The sequence below is a fragment of the Toxorhynchites rutilus genome, chromosome 1 (genome assembly GCF_029784135.1).
Source record: "Toxorhynchites rutilus septentrionalis strain SRP chromosome 1, ASM2978413v1, whole genome shotgun sequence".
In the NCBI taxonomy this organism is placed as follows: Eukaryota; Metazoa; Arthropoda; class Insecta; order Diptera; family Culicidae; genus Toxorhynchites; species Toxorhynchites rutilus.
In genome coordinates this window covers 166,293,427-166,309,602 of record NC_073744.1, presented here as the reverse complement: position 1 = coordinate 166,309,602, position 16,176 = coordinate 166,293,427, and the positions used below count along the sequence as shown (strand labels likewise).

The following is a 16,176-nucleotide window of genomic DNA, read 5'->3' as shown; positions in this document are numbered from 1 at the left end:
CTAAAAGGCAATTTTCTAAAATTCAAACAAACCATTCGTAATCGCATCAACGCACACCTCTAACACGCTCATATGATACATTGATGTCCAAATGACAACCAGGATGAATTCAGGATTTTTTTATGTTTATAAAAAATATTAAAAATCAAGGAAAAAAAGTGTCCGAATGTGCCCCCTCTCCCCTACTCATTCACAGATAAAACTCACCCTTCCATTCTCCGTTTATGCCTCACTTTACTGTCTCGAAAAATACTGTCTCGATTCCGCTCATCTATTCTCAGAGAATTTTGCATTCCCTCATTTGCCTCTCGGAATGACGTTAGATGGTAAGAGAATCAAATTGGAAACTTTTGCTTGAGCCAGCAAGTGTCTCTGTAAAACCATTCGTTTCTCACTCAATTAGCAATCATTGAGCCTCGATCGCGGCAGTGGAATATACGTAGATAATTGAATTCGAGTTGTTTCCTGTGCACTATTGCAATGACTTTTTTTTTGTTTCTAATATGAAACGATCTAAGCCAACACAAAAGACCATATTAACGCAAGTTATTGGTGAGCGGGAAGGTAGATTCATGTGCACTTGAATGCTGACAAGGAAAAGAGTACAAGGGGGAATAAAATCATACATACACGCAGATTCAGTCTATTTTGACTCACTCGTTATTTTATTTCTTGCGATCCTTCCAAAGGAGTATTTATTCATTGAATGTTGTTTTCCACTCTTTGTTTTGTAATGTTCACCTTCAGCCCCGAATGAAGATGATCGGAGAATGAAGAATGATTCATCGTGCAATCTCACGATTGCTTGCTGCATTCTTTTCGCCATGATTATTCCAAGCAGATACAAGAGTGATTTATAATTAGGTGTGGAGAAATGAGCGAATGAACTTTTCCATACTTGTTTATGATGATTATTTTCCAAGAAAAGCGACACATGTTCTTGGTATGATATACTCACAGAATCTTCGCAATTGATTGAAGAGTATTCCATATTCTCCAATAAAATTGTTGTTATTCATCGTCTTCGAATATAGTACATAGGAGCAGGTACGTTCTGTTTAATTGCATTTTTTATAATCATTGGCAACCCTGTAAAATTGGCTCAAACATTATTTTTAAAAGCTTTCGGTTGATTTCATTCGGATTCAACAGAAAAGTAGTCCTGAATCGAACCCGAATCCATTATTACCGTTACCCGCTTATTCCTCTAGCACACCGACAGTTGAATTTGGGCCCCGCAAGAAGCTCGACCGAATCGCTCTGGGCGACCAAAGTGTTAACACGTTCGTCGCCCAAAGCAACGTTTTTGAGTTTCTTGCTGCGTCCAACTTGCGGATAAATGATTAAATGAAGCTCAAACTTAGTTTGTAGACAACTTTTACATGATCTTACAATATTTTTTTAAATTTGAAGACAAATTAACAACAATAACACATGCCAAATTCATATTATATGGTTTTCGCGAAAAACTGCAGTACAAATCATCCATACTATAAATACTATAAATTAATAATATTGTTATGATTTTATTATTTTTCGACATATCTTATGATTCCATTTAGGTGCCTATTCTATCCAGTTCCGTTTAAAAATCCTATTCAATTTCAACGACGAAGGTGCCACCCATATCTGGGTGACGGGGCGACGAAAAGGTTAAGGCCGTTTATCAGAAATCACATATGCGTTGCCCTGATCAAGGGTCTTACCGTTACGCATTGTGCCGAATGACTGCAATCCTCCAAAAACACCGGAATATTGTCATATCGAATGATTCTGGCCTTATGGATGGAATCAAACGTATAACTCCAGCGAATGAAATAAATTTTTCTCTCATTGCACTCTAAAGTTATTCTCTCATCAATTTTTCATTTATCCCTGATGTTAAAATATGTTAAAATTATTTTTACTGTGTTTTTTTTTGATAAGCTTAACAGTGTATATAATCTATATATATATATATATATATATATATATATATATATATATATATATATATATATATATATATATATATATATATATATAAATGGATTACTGTCTCTCTGTCTGATTCTTATGGACACGGCAACTACTGAACCGATCAACATGAAAATTGGTATGCAGGGGTTTTTTGGGGCCGTGGAGGGTTTTCGTGATAGTTTGAGACCCCTCCCCCCTGTCTAAGGGGGGGCTGCCATACAAATGAAACACAAATTCAGCCATTCCATGCCAAACTGATATAGTGGTTCTCAGATTTTCGTGAAAAGTGGTAGTTTTGTTCTTTATCGCAAAACATTAGACCCGTATTTTTTATTTTTTCAGTAGGGTGACCATTTCCATTTTAGGGTTGTCCGAAAAATCAAATTTTTCACACAACATATGTCGAAACCAGAGAGGCGTTTTTTTTCGTTTTTCAGTTACGATTTTTCAAAGTCAACCGATGGTCCAAAAATCATTTTTTCCCTTTTTTCCAAAAATGACTTGTCAAAAATGTATTACTTTTGAACTACTGGACCGATTCAGATGATCGGCATGTCAAATTAAGTCACATAGAAATATTGAACGAAAACTGAAAACATGTTAACTGTGAAAAATCATAACTTAAAAACGAAAAAAAATACCTCTCTGGTATTCGGATATATTATGTGAAAAAATCTCAGCTTTCAGGAAAAAATATTAAAAAATATGGCGCCCTTGGTCCCGAAACGATGCAAGCTATTGAAAACAAATATAATCAATAATTACGAAAACAAAATCCATTTCTATTCAGAATATAAGATTTTTTTCAAACAAGACTAGCTCATTGGCTTCAATTTGATATGTCGAATCTGAATCGGTCCAGTAGATCAAAAGTTATGAGTTTGTTTAGTGGAAAAAATAGGAAAAAAAAATTTTTTTTGGACCCGTTAACCGATAACTTTGAAAAATCATAATTCAAAAACGAAAAAAACGCCTCCCTGGTTTCGAGATATGTTTTGTGAAAAATACTCAGCTTTCCAGAAAAAAATATAAAAAAATATAGCGTCTTTGGTCCCGAGACCATGAAAACTATAAAAAAAATACAATCAATAATAACGAAAACATGATTCAAACTTTCTGCAACTGTAGTATTTTTGAAAGAAAGACCAGCTAATTGGTTTGAATTTGATATATCGTTCATCTGAATCGGTCCAGTAGTTCAAAAGTTATGAATTTTTGAAAAAAGTCATTTTTGGCAAAATTGCGCGAAAAAATGGATTTGGTCACCCTACTGAAAAAATAAAAAAAGTACGGGTCTAATGTTTTGCGATAAAGAACAAAACTACCACTTTTCACGAAAATCTGAGAACCACTATATCGGTTTGGCATTTAATTTGGCATTAATCAAGCAAATGAAAGCAAATTTGGCATGGTTTTAGGATGCAATATATGTTTCTAAAGTGGTTAGACTCTCCACTCCCTCTCTAAGGGGGGCTGCCAAGCAAATGAAACGAAATTTGGCATGTGGAGGTTTTAGGGTGCAATAAATGATTCTATGTTGGTTAGACTCTCCACCCCCCTCTTCCAGGGATGGAGGGGGGAGGGGGCTTTGCCGTAGAAATGAAACACAAGTTTCTGCATGACTCGAGAACTAATCAAGCAAACGGGACCAAATTAGACATATGGAGGTTTTAGGGTGCAATAAATATTTTTACGGTGGTTAGACTCTCCACCCCCCGCTCTAAGGGGGAGCTGCCATACAAATGAAAGACAAATTTCAGCATAATTCGGAAACCAATCAAGCAAATGGAGTCAAATTTGTCATGCGAAGGTTTTAGGGAACACTGGAGGGGGAGGGGGTGTATCTGCCATACAAATGAAACATATATTTCTACATAACTCAAGAACTAATCAAGCAAACTGAAGCAAATTTGGCAGTTGTAGGGGGCAAGAAACATTTCTAAAGTGGTTCAACACTCCTCTCAGCTTTCTGAGCGGGGGGGGGGCTGCCATGTAACGGAGAAACATGTTATTTGCAAGTGGTTGAAAAATCTTGAACGAGAATTGTGTCTGAAAATAATCTGATATTATAATGACGAGTTTTGTTAGAAATACTGGGAATTTTATAGTAAAAAGTAAATTCAACAGGGTTGATAAGAAGATCAATCAATGAACAGTTCTGCGATTGGACCCATGAACTTGCTCATAGTAAGAAAACGTGAATATTTGAAAGTATTGATAACAAAAAACAAATGTTGGGCGGGACGAAGTTTGCCGGGTCGGCTAGTATATTATACAATTCAATGTTCAACTACCATGAAAGAAACATTTTTTGGTTGATTCAAAGCCTTTACAGTTTAGTGGATCGGCTCGGCTAAAATCCGAAATTATTACCGAATAACGGCTGAGTCCTAAGTAAGTAGTCTCCTCTTTGTGGGCGTTGTTCGTGCTAAGAGTGTTTTCGTTTGTTTACGATGAAGGTCGCAGAACAGTGTTTTATCCGAGTGCATCCGAACTCGGAGGTGGCTACACGAATAGCTGTTTGTCAAAAAATTGTTGCTTTTGTAAAAAAAAAGCACCATGAGGATAAAGAATGCATCGTTCGTATGTAATGAAGACAATCCCTCAAACGAACCCTAGACGCGGCCAGTTGTGTCGTATTGGGCCATACTGTCCTAGTCGGTGTTCAAAAAAGGTTGGGAAGCCGGCGTAGCTCAACAATTCCAATCCCGTGACATCAGATGCGCCAAAAAAGTAGACCTCTAGGTGGTTCAGACCATGATGGTGTGGGTTCCTGGAATCTTAAGAAATATTGAAGATGAAAGGCCACTATCTGTCTAACTGGTTTACACCTCAAACGCACATTGTATGGACTTGTGAAGATGCAATAATGAATTGATCACATAGACCAAACGAATGGTGATTAATAATCACCCAATGAAACAGATCCGAACAGATGGATAAGCATCAAGATGTGGGAAGTAAAACAATCAAATTAATTTTCATTCCCATTAGTTGATGCCTCTCCGGGCATCAACAAGCTATCAATCGAAATGAAACAAATGTTGCCACACTCTCAGCCCTGGAGAGTGATTCCATACTTTTTGTTAAACAAATTTAACGAGCAGCAACGTGGCCAACGTGAAGATTATTCCGGGGGATATCAAATGCTACATTTTTACTAGCGCCGCAAATCGAGGGAAAAATATACATCGGTCGATGATTAACTGTCTATTTGTGAGGCGAAGTGACGAAATGGGTCGGAAAACTGAATCACATTGTTTATATTGATTGAGAGATGGAATTTGAGTTTTTTTCTATTCATATTTTCGGACGGTAGAAAAGTGGAACACTTGTATGATATCCGTTATGGTTTGTTTTGAAAATTGCTTCCATGTCGAAAGAAGAAAAATTGGAAATTGATTTTTATGGAAGAACAGAAGATCGCAGTCACACTCAGTACGTCAATTAGTTTCAACTCCCAGAAGATGCATTGCTGCCGACGCCGCTGTCGCCACTCTGTCTGGCGATATCTCGTGAAAGAGAAAAACTTATAACAGCCAGCACATTAACACCCTTGGATGACTGTGTTAACCAGTTTTGTAATTCGAGCCTACGATCCTGTAGCGGAAAACGAAAATTTTCATAGTATACTATTACCGAAGTCCTACTTTCGATCCTAGAAAAACACAACAGACTTAACCGCTCGGCTGAGCTCAGCTAAACGTTTGTTTGTCCCTTAGAACCCGCCAGAAGCGAAAAGTCACAAATTTTCTTTCGTCCATGCATGAAGAAACACGATCCGATCCATATGTGTGTGGTTTGGCGCGTTTGGGCTCGGTCTAGTCTCAGGCCGCTCGCACATTGGCAGATCGCACGAAAAGGATGCACATCGCTGGTGCCAAACTGTCTGGCTTGCCCAGCCAAGCTAGTAATGAGAATACTTTCTTTTGGTCATATGTGATGTGTTTATTATTTTTACAAGATGCACCGGATGCATGCTGTGCACAAGGACCGTAATTGAGCTGTAGCTTAGTGACTGATAAAGTGTTGTTATAACCAACACTATCGGCAATACCTACAGGAAGTTGTGTTTGCTCAGCGCCGAATAAGCGCTCGATTATTTTTGTTTTTATTTCAAAATTGTACTGCTATCGAATAATTTTTCGATAACTTTCGATAACGAATAATTTTTCGAATAACTATCGAATCACTATTTTTGGCGGTTTTTTTTATTTAAGATCTCATCACCAGTCTCTGAAAAGATAATGCTACACTACATGTTTATTATTATTTGATACGGAAAAATAATTCTTGTGCGCGAAATTTAAGTACAGAGCGGACTCGCTTATATACAGTCTCGGATTTCTGTTCACTGTATATTAGGGTGGCAATGGATGTATGGAAAAAAATTCATCATCGAATTTCTAAAACCGACCATGTACATTTTGTTTATTGGTCCAAAAAAATGATCTGTGAAATGTTTCAGCTCAATCGGACATGATTTAGGGGTGCCTTAAAGCCTTCAAAGTTTTGATTTTTTCATCCTTGAAAATCTTCCAAGGAAAATTTGGAAAATTGAAATGTTTTTTTTTTCGATGTCAAATGACCTAAAAATGCATGAAACGGTGAGATCTGGTGTCATCTCGAAAAAAAATTTTTGGCCGATAATCGACCTTTTGGGAAAATCTAAACTTTGAGCACTTTGAGGCACCCCTAAATCATGTTCGATTGAGCTGAAACTTTGCACAGGTCATTTTTTGTGCCAATAAACAAAATTTAGGGGAACGCGGGACAAGAGTGCCACCTTTAGCTAATACGCGTTTTTGAATGCTCTTTTGTTATATTTTTTTCCCATTTTTTTGCTGATTTGTTCATTTATACTCCTATTTAGGTGTAGCTATGCATCAAATTATTCAAAGGTTATGTTTACTATGAAAATGTTTCATTTACAAATATGATGTTTTTGGCTTGTATTTTTCCAGTACGGGGCAAGAGTGCCAATCTTATAATAATATAATTTTTGATTAAAAAAACACTGTGAAATTCACGGTGTTTTGTCGAAAGAGTGATCTAAATTATTTCATTTTTTTTGATGAAAAAAGCACTGAAATTCACGGTGGTTCCAAAGAACGCAAACTCAAGTTCTGGTGGCGTTCACGAAAACCGGCAAATCAATTTTCTCCGGCCAATTTGGATGTTTTGTCGAAAGAGTGATCTAAATTATTTCACTCTGCGATTTTATACCCTAGGTTCGGGATGTCCTGTGTTGTCAGCCCATAAAATAACTTCTGCATATTAGAATGTGACTCTCGAGTTACTCCTCCTGCTGTTTAGAAAAAAAACAGTTTTAAAACGGCCTAACTTCTGCACATATTTGGCCAATGTTGAGAGATAACAAAGCTCCGGAAGTTGAGAGATAACAAATTTATTTTTTATTTAAATAAATGTGTACGATTTAAATTAGTTCATACAGTAAGTTGAAGAAAGATGATTATTCTATTTGTATTTATGTGTGGAGTCATGCAAACATATAGAAACCGAGGGTATTTCGTTAATTTGCGCCTGTGCGTTCTTACATAGATTACAGTTGTAAGAAGCTCAGTTAGTATTTATCTGTTTTCCAATAAAAAATATTTAAGGTTCTGGCTGATCATATGTGAGATATATGCAGTATCTGTATAAAACAAAGTTCTGTAGTTGAATAATTGTAAAAGATGGAAATAGGCGAAATAATCAGATGGGCACTCTTGCCCCGGGTTCCCCTACATGGTCGGTTTTTGAAATTTGACATGACCATTTTCGCTACCACCCTGCTGTATATAATCGAATCCTGTATATAATCGAGTATTTTTTTTTGTTTTTATTCGTTTTTTATGCATATATGTTTCGTGTTTTGAATATAAAAGAAGAATTTAATTTTTCATTCATCCCCTTAAAGTTAGAAAACACCCTACTCACACGAAATAAAATAATTTATTTAGAATCTTTCAGGAGTTGATAGACGATCATATGATGAAAAAAATCGTTCTACGTATATGTTAAAATTTCAACAATGACAGAGTTGTAGAACTTTTTTTCTGTTCCGGACTCTGTTCCCTCAAACTGGCTCTACATTAAAAAGTACGCTACGGAGGATGATTCTGTTGATTCCATTTGAAAGATGAGAAAATATAGCACAGGATATAGAAGTGGAACATCTTAATTAGAGGATTTTAACACATTAAGGACCGCACGTTTTGGGGCAAATTTGATCGCTTCATTTGTTCGGATTCCACGAATGAGATCGTTTCCCTCGATGTGGATGAGACGAAGGCGAGCCATCGGTAGGCCTTGTTAGATTCTTGGCTCTCTAACCTTTCTACAATTTGTTCTTTTACACCCAACTTTTATCCTTCCTAATTTCGCTGCAATATCGATATAAACATTTCCTTGTGAAAATTCAAGCAACATCTCTAAAAATGACGATTTTTACCTCATTGTACATATAATATCCACTTAAATTTCACTTTAACACATTGAAAGATTACATTTTTGCTGGGAATAAGTCATATTGGAAATGCAAAAAAATTTTTTTTTTAAACTGTAGGAACAGGAACAGTAGGGTGCCAATGAAAATGGTCATCTCTAATTTCAAAAAGTTGCCTAATAAAAAATGTTAACCACCTCGAAAAAACACCCTATGCCAAATATCTGCTCAATCGGACTTGAGGTAGAGTGGCGCAGAGCGGTCAAAGTTTGAATTTTTTGAAAATCGAAAAATCTCCCCCCTTGGGTGGAAATTTGGGTGTTTCGACACGACAAATGAAAATTAATTTTCGACACTGTTCGGCGAGAAGCGGTTTAAATGCGCGACAAAAGGATAAGTAATTTTCGAGATACAAACAAGAGATAACGAGATGCGTTTGGTTCAACAGATGTATTTCGAGTGTTCCTTCGTATGCTTTACAACGATATTTATTGACCGGTGGCTATCGGTAAAATTGGGTTAAAGGATAATAGAGCGCAGGCTCTTTTTGATGTAGACAATTAAGCTGAGGGAATTGCTACGCATTATTGAATACTGTTTGAAAGGCGATTTAGGGATATTCAAATGCGGCTATTGGAATCTAGTACATTGGCTATTTGTCTGCATGATTTATGGCCCTGTTTGTTATAAACTATATCGATATACAGGTAAACTTCGATATAACGTACCCTCGATATAACGTCACTCGAAATAACGTACATTTTACCTCGAAATAACGTACACATGATCAAAGTCTAAAAAAATATTTTTTTTTATATTTTTTTTCTGAAAGAACAATAGATTCTCTGTATTTTGATACTAAAGCTTGTGTTGTAACTTTAACCAATCCCGAAATACTACTGTTTTGTGATTCCGGATTCTAAATGAATCAAACTTCAATCAACAGAACGAAGGGAAACATCATGAGAAAAGTTGGCTTCGTCTTCCTATTGATTTTATTCTTCAACCTTACTCAAACAGCAACACAATAAAGTAAAATAAGCTACGTTTCAGAGTTCTTTATTATGCTTCGATATAACGTACATTTCGATACAACGTACAATTTTGAAAGTAAAATGTACGTTATATCGAAGTTACCCTGTATATTGATATATTGCCCTATTGTCTTGCTATCAGTAGAAATCGAATCGCCTTTTATTGACGGTTATGAAATTGAGAATTAGGATTGAACACTGGGTTTTCGAAAAAAAAAATTCTGATGCCAATGTCTCAAAATTGCATGAAACGTCGAGATGAAATGTTTTCTGCCAACGCTGGTTTGGGTGTAGTATTTGTAATAAATAAATGAGTATTTTTTTCATTCTTATATATATTTTCTACGACGAATATTTTTGAGATGGTACAGATTTTTGGAAGAAAAAGTACAGATGAGAAAAATTTCCAGCCCCCCTGGTACAGATTAAAATGTGGCAACACTGGTGTGAACTTCGAAATTAAATATTCAAAGTGCATCAACCAATTATTAGTATCCAAGAGTGAAAAACTAAGAACTTCAGGGATGATAATCTGAGAGAGGGTACACTTACTTCACCACAAATCAAAAAAAGAAATAACAAGCATTACAAGTTCCGGCGTATCCAAAATATTTCGAATCAATCGCAATCACGATTCTTGTATTTGGCGGTCATTCAACTCTAAGCAGAACCCTCAACTGGCAAACTTTGCTTTTCTTTTAGGACCTTGCAGTAGTGTTCACAGCGAAAGACTGTTCTCTAAAGCTATTTTGTGATTTCTTTATTTCTTTGTTTTTAAGAGGCTTTAAACTTTGCAGTTCATTCGCCTCTAATTTTGTGATGATTTATCTTCTGTGAATGAGAAATTATTGTTTTCTTTTTCTTATATCCGAATATCCGTTTCATCTCTAGATTAAACTGTTGTTGAGTGTTTCCCGTTTGGATAATAACTACCTGCTTCTCGTTGCTAGGCCTTCCTGCTAACTGACAGGAGAATCGGTGCGGGTTTTGGTGCAGTTTTCCCTTCTCTCCAAGAACTGACCACAGATATTAACCCATTAACCTAAAGGTAGCCATGTTTAACCGGTGGTCAAATATTTGACATTTTTTGATAGATAAAGTTTGGTTTGAAATTTGTACAAACACTATTTTGTTTGCCACTCTTCAATTATCAACAGTGGCAAACAATGTCGAACATCGAACATGGGAAAAATTCGACTGAAATATTTTAGGTACCCTAATCATGTACCGACAGGTTTGACGAACAGACCAAGAAAATATTGTAGGTCTCCAATTATTGAATATTTGCTTGTCAATTTTCAAAGCGTTTATATATATTTTCTAATTACCTACGACTGGAAAATTAGGGAATAGAAAAGAATTTTATTTCGGATTTTGAGTCGATACCCGGCTCTAATGCGACACTGAGTGGTGTCCAATTAGAGGCAACTCTCTGTACAATGGAGTCGCTTTTTACGTCTCGAGTGAACAAAAACCGCGTAAATTTCAAAATCCATGTAAAAATCTAACAAACAGTGAATTATTAGTTTGAAATGTAACCCTTATTCTAACAATGCACGCTTAACTTTTCAATAGGAGCTATTTGTTTTGATCGATTCTATTTATTGACTTTCTCCTTAGATAACATCTGTATGGTGGACAGATTTTGTGATATACATCGAATTTTTAGGAATTTTCGAAACTTCGAATTTTTTGTATGTTAACAATCATTTTTAGCCACAAATTATGAATCCTGATGTGATTTCAAACAAAAAAGGTCATTATCAATCTCCTTCTAAATGTAGCCATTCTCGAAATATTTAAAAAAATATTTCTAATTTATTGTCTTTTTTATAGTAAACAATCCCTTTTAATATGTTTGTCGTGTTATAACGTCATGTTCATGAAATTTTATGAATTTGCTTATAATTTCCAACAACTTTTCCAAATACATCATCATGGTTCATTTTTTGACTCAAGCGTATCGATTTGAGTAAGAGAAATCTTTGATAATAAATTATCAAAGATTTCTCTTACTCGAATCGATATCTTAAAAAATATGAGTCGTACCGAAATAGTGTGTTAGAAAGAGTTATAGAGTGTTGTTGGCTTAATTTGAAAATATACACTGAGAAAAAAAATAGTACTCTTCTTTTTATTTTCAAAATAAAATTTTAATTTGCGATATCTAAAAATATGTATTTTTTCATATTTTTTTCAATTTTTTCATATAAAATAGAAGTCATGCAGAAAATTTAAAAAATGAGCCCAAGATGGTAAAACTATTTTTGACGAACTTTGTGGAACATCGAATTTTTGTATCTTAACAATCATTTTTAGCCACAAATTATGAATCCTGATGTGATTTCAAACAAAAAAGGTCATTATCAATCTCCTTCTAAATGTAGCCATTCTCGAAATATTTAAAAAAATATTTCTAATTTATTGTCTTTTTAATAGTAAATAGGCCCTTCAAATATGTTTGTCGTGTTATACCATCATGTTCATGAGATTTTTTGAATTCGAATATAATTTCCAACAACTTTTCCAAATACATCGTTATGGTGAAGACATATGTTTAGGAGTTACGTTACGAAACATTCGAAGACATGTGGGTCAATACAAAACGTAGCGAACCTAAAAAATCTTTTTTATCTTAATACAAACTTCAATCAATCAAAAAAATTGTTGGAAATTATAAGAAAATTCATAAAATTTCATGAACATGACGGTGTAACACGACAAACATATTAAAAAAGATTATTTACTATAAAAAAGATTATAAATTAGAAATATTTTTTTAAATATCTCGAGAATGGTTGCATTTAGAAGGAGATTGATAATAACCTTTTTTGTTTTAAATCACATCAGAATTCATTATTTGTGGCTAAGAATGATTGCTAACATACAAAAATTCGAAGTTTCGAAAATTCGTAAAAATTCGATGTTCCACAAACTTCGTCGAAAATAGTTTTACCATCTTGGGCCCATTTTTTAAATTTTCTGCATGACTTCTATTTTGTATGAAAAAATTTAAAAAAATTAAAAAATATGTATTTTGGATATTGCAAATTGAATTTTTATTTTGTAAATAGAGAAAAGAGTACTATTTTTTTTCTCAGTGTACATTTTTTTCATATTCAACCATCAATACTCCATAACTCTTTCTAAGACACTATTTCGGTACGACTCATAGTTTTTGAGATATAAATTATCAAAGATTTCTCTTACTCAAATCGATACGCCCTTTTCAAAAGTTACGCTTGAGTCAAAAGATTCCTGTGGAAAATTCATATTTCCTCTAACACAAACGGAATACACACTTTTATTCGAATCAAAAATACTCATGTTTTGTCATTTGTCGATTTCATTTGGAATTACTCTATTGAGAAGGAAATTGATTAAATGATTTTCGATCGATCTTTTTCCTTCGATTTTTTCGATCTCAGACCTTTTTTTCTGTGTACATAAATTTTATTCTCACCTCCTGACAAATGTTATAAACATAACGTCAACATTTGGATAGCTTTTGAGGATGCCAAATTAGTGATAGTGAACAGGATTGGGCGATCTTGGATCGATATTTAGAAGATCGATCTTTTCTTTTCCAATTTAAGATTTTTTTGGATCGATTCTTGAGATCGAAATTGCGAAAATCGATCTTTTCTTTTCGATCTTTCCGATCTTTTTGATCGAAAAAAAATTGGTTTTCAAATTTCATAAACATCCCTTTCAAGATTGTCAAATTAGTGGTCGTAAACTTAGGAGAAGCAGTTTTTTAAGTTTGGTAAATATAAAACAAGTGGTCACATGTTATATTTACACCATCACATTCACTAGGCTGACAGTGAAATTGTGACGAAATTGGATGGTGACATCAGGTCCAGTTGAAGCGTTCTTTTCTAGAACTGGAACTACTACAAAGATGACACGGTTGGATTCAAAGGGGATTATTGGCGGCGGAGTTCTGGATGAATATTAGTTGGTGGATTTCTAATAATAATTTTCAATTAATTAGATTAATTAAATAATTTTCTGACGGTTCAAGGTGATCGCATTGGAAAATACATTTTTTCTGGGCTTCCTGTTTTTTGTGACCTTCATTTTGAGAAACAAAATTAAATGCCTTTGAAATAAAAAAAAATATAGGAGGTTGTGTCCAAGATACGACCGCATTGTTGACGTAGAACTACGCTGTTTTTTTATATAAGTCGCTTATTTAAAACTTTGGATATTATTCTATAATGCTGTGAAATTTTAGAAACAACTGCTTAGTAGAATAATCTCTGAAATATTTTTTCATTGTAGTTGGCGATAATTGGTTGATGATTCATTCTTGCCTTCGCAGAACAATACACTAGCTGATCGTAATATTGGCAGTCTAGATAAGCTTAGCTGTCATTCTTCGTGGAGAGAGTTTTCCTACCGTCATGCGAAACCAAATCACTGACGAAATTCCAGAACATTTATTTCCTTGGCGAGTTGACGATAGCCTAGCTTGATGATTCCCCACACAATTGTGTAGCTCAGAACCTTAATGCAATGGTGTCAGTTTGATGCAATGATTGCAATGCTAGAGACATCAGTGAGTGAGTAATTTGGTCGCGTCCACAGCTCAATCCGAAACGAAGACATGTGATGACGCAAAACAAAGAAGAACAAGGGATGTTCATTGGTTTGAATACATAACGAGACTGAAAGTTTGCCTCAGCGAGATCCACTGTTTATACTCTAGGCATGTATTCCCCTTCATTCTTCTTCTTTTCCTTTGTTCACGGAGACTTCAAATCCTACGATTTCCCCTTCGTTGCTCGTCGATAAGTTTTTGTCAGCTCTGTTCGGGAAAGCGCACAAATGAACAGAATAAATTATGGGAAAATGGAAACGCATACAGTTTTCTTGAATTTTAACCATTTACAAACCAGGGGATTCTAACGTATAGCATATTCAACAAATCTTAGGGAATTTCCAATTCGTTTAGTATGTAAATCGCTAAAATTCATTCGCGGCCAAAATAGTTATAAACGTTAACTTTTTTTCATAAAAACGTAACCTGTTTTCTGATTTGGCACCCTTAATGAAAGACGTAGTTCTTCGTCAAACGTGAAATATGTATTCCATATTTTAAGAAAATACAACACTTATATAGAACAAATAAATAAATTGAGAAAAGGGCATTCGATTATTCAAAAATCGAAGTGTTGTCTTTTCTTCAAACATGGAATGCATATTTCACTTTTTTTTCTAATTTCAAACGCATTTTATTTTGGTTCTCAAAATGAAGGTCACAAGAAATAGGAATCAGCGAATCGAACTCTACGCCGTTTAGAAAATCGATCCATCAAGATCGATCTTTTTCTAAAGATCGCCCAATCCTTATTCTAATCACGTCCGTGCTTTGAATAATGCTAAGATGTGAAATGTGGAATATTTGTCGTTAGGAAAAATCTCAAGCAGAACTATCAATGGGGAACTCGTCTTAGAGGAACACAAGCTGAGAATGTCGTTGGGAACACGATATGTTGGCTCCTCTCAGTTCAAGGGGAGTTGAATGTCTGATTACGACTGTTTGAATCACCAGTGAAGATACACGACTTGAACCCTTTTTCATAAAACCGGTTTCCCAGCTTCTTCACTTCCAAAAACACATTTTGAAAAGATTATTCCGAACATTGGTCAAAAATAGGCGACTCACTTAGTTAAGCTCAATACCATAAATTCAAAAGATATTTTTCGATATAGTACAGTAAATGTAAGACTCGTGTGTGTCTAAATAATAATAATATTTTTTGTGAATTGCACAAAAATCATACGAAGAAGAGTTAAACTTAGCATGGGATATTAAATGCCCAAAAGCTGATTGACTTTAAGTAATTTGAGTGAAGCGATATAGGAATTGTATTATCAGACAATTTCAAGCTCAATTTTTTTAAAAATATTTTGGAACAATTAAAAAATGTTAGCAAAAGTCTTCCCTATTTTAGCTTTACAGGCAAACACATGAGGAATGGTGCAAAAACAGGTTTACCAATAATTTTCTTCTGTCACAAACGCACAATGGTGTTTTAAGTTTTCTTTAACCGTTTATAATTTATAGTAATAAGAATGTGGAACCGATCCAACGATACAAATTGATAAAATAACTCACCGTAAAGCATATTCCTACTGGCCATTTTCAATTTCTGCACACCTTTCAGCTGCTGGCTGTAGATTTGCTTCTGCACAATCAATTCCTCCAAATCGAACAGTTTCCCATTCGCCTGGTGGCCCCCAATGGTGGAACCACTGCTACCACCCCCACCCACTGATTGCTGCTGCTGCTGCTGTTGCTGTCGACGCAGAGCCACCTGAGCGGCCATAATCCTCTGCCGCTGGACCACCAGCAGGCAACTCTCGCAGCAACACTCCCGCCACCGGCACAGTTTCTTGTGGCCCCGGAGGCAGGAAATGACACCGTGATTCCGACAGCGGGCACATTTTGGCGTCCGCAGATGCTGCCGCACCTGTACCGATTCCGGGCAGCAGCGGTCCTCGTCCTGATCGTCGGAACTGGATGGTAAGTGATCCATCATTGTTGTCCAATTTTCACACACGACACGATTATAACCTGGTTCACAGTCACAGAATACAACGCGGGAGAAAGCGAACCGAACGTCCACCCGGTGAGACGAGAAGCGGATTATTAGCCTATCGCAGGAAGATTATCTCATCGGCCCGCAGATGCTGGCAGCGTTCGAAGATGCTGAGTGCGATATT

General features: G+C 35.4%; 1 protein-coding gene across 1 annotated transcript in view; it reads right to left on the bottom strand.

Annotated features, from left to right (window-relative positions):
• LOC129761861 (doublesex- and mab-3-related transcription factor 2) overlaps positions 1 to 16,176 on the bottom strand; it is an 18,803-nt gene extending 2,627 nt beyond the window's left edge. The window contains exon 1 of the mRNA XM_055759679.1: positions 15,569 to 16,176. Within this exon, the coding sequence (XP_055615654.1) occupies positions 15,569 to 15,992 (424 nt within the window). The 5' untranslated portion in view covers positions 15,993 to 16,176. The remainder of the gene's footprint in view (positions 1 to 15,568) is intronic.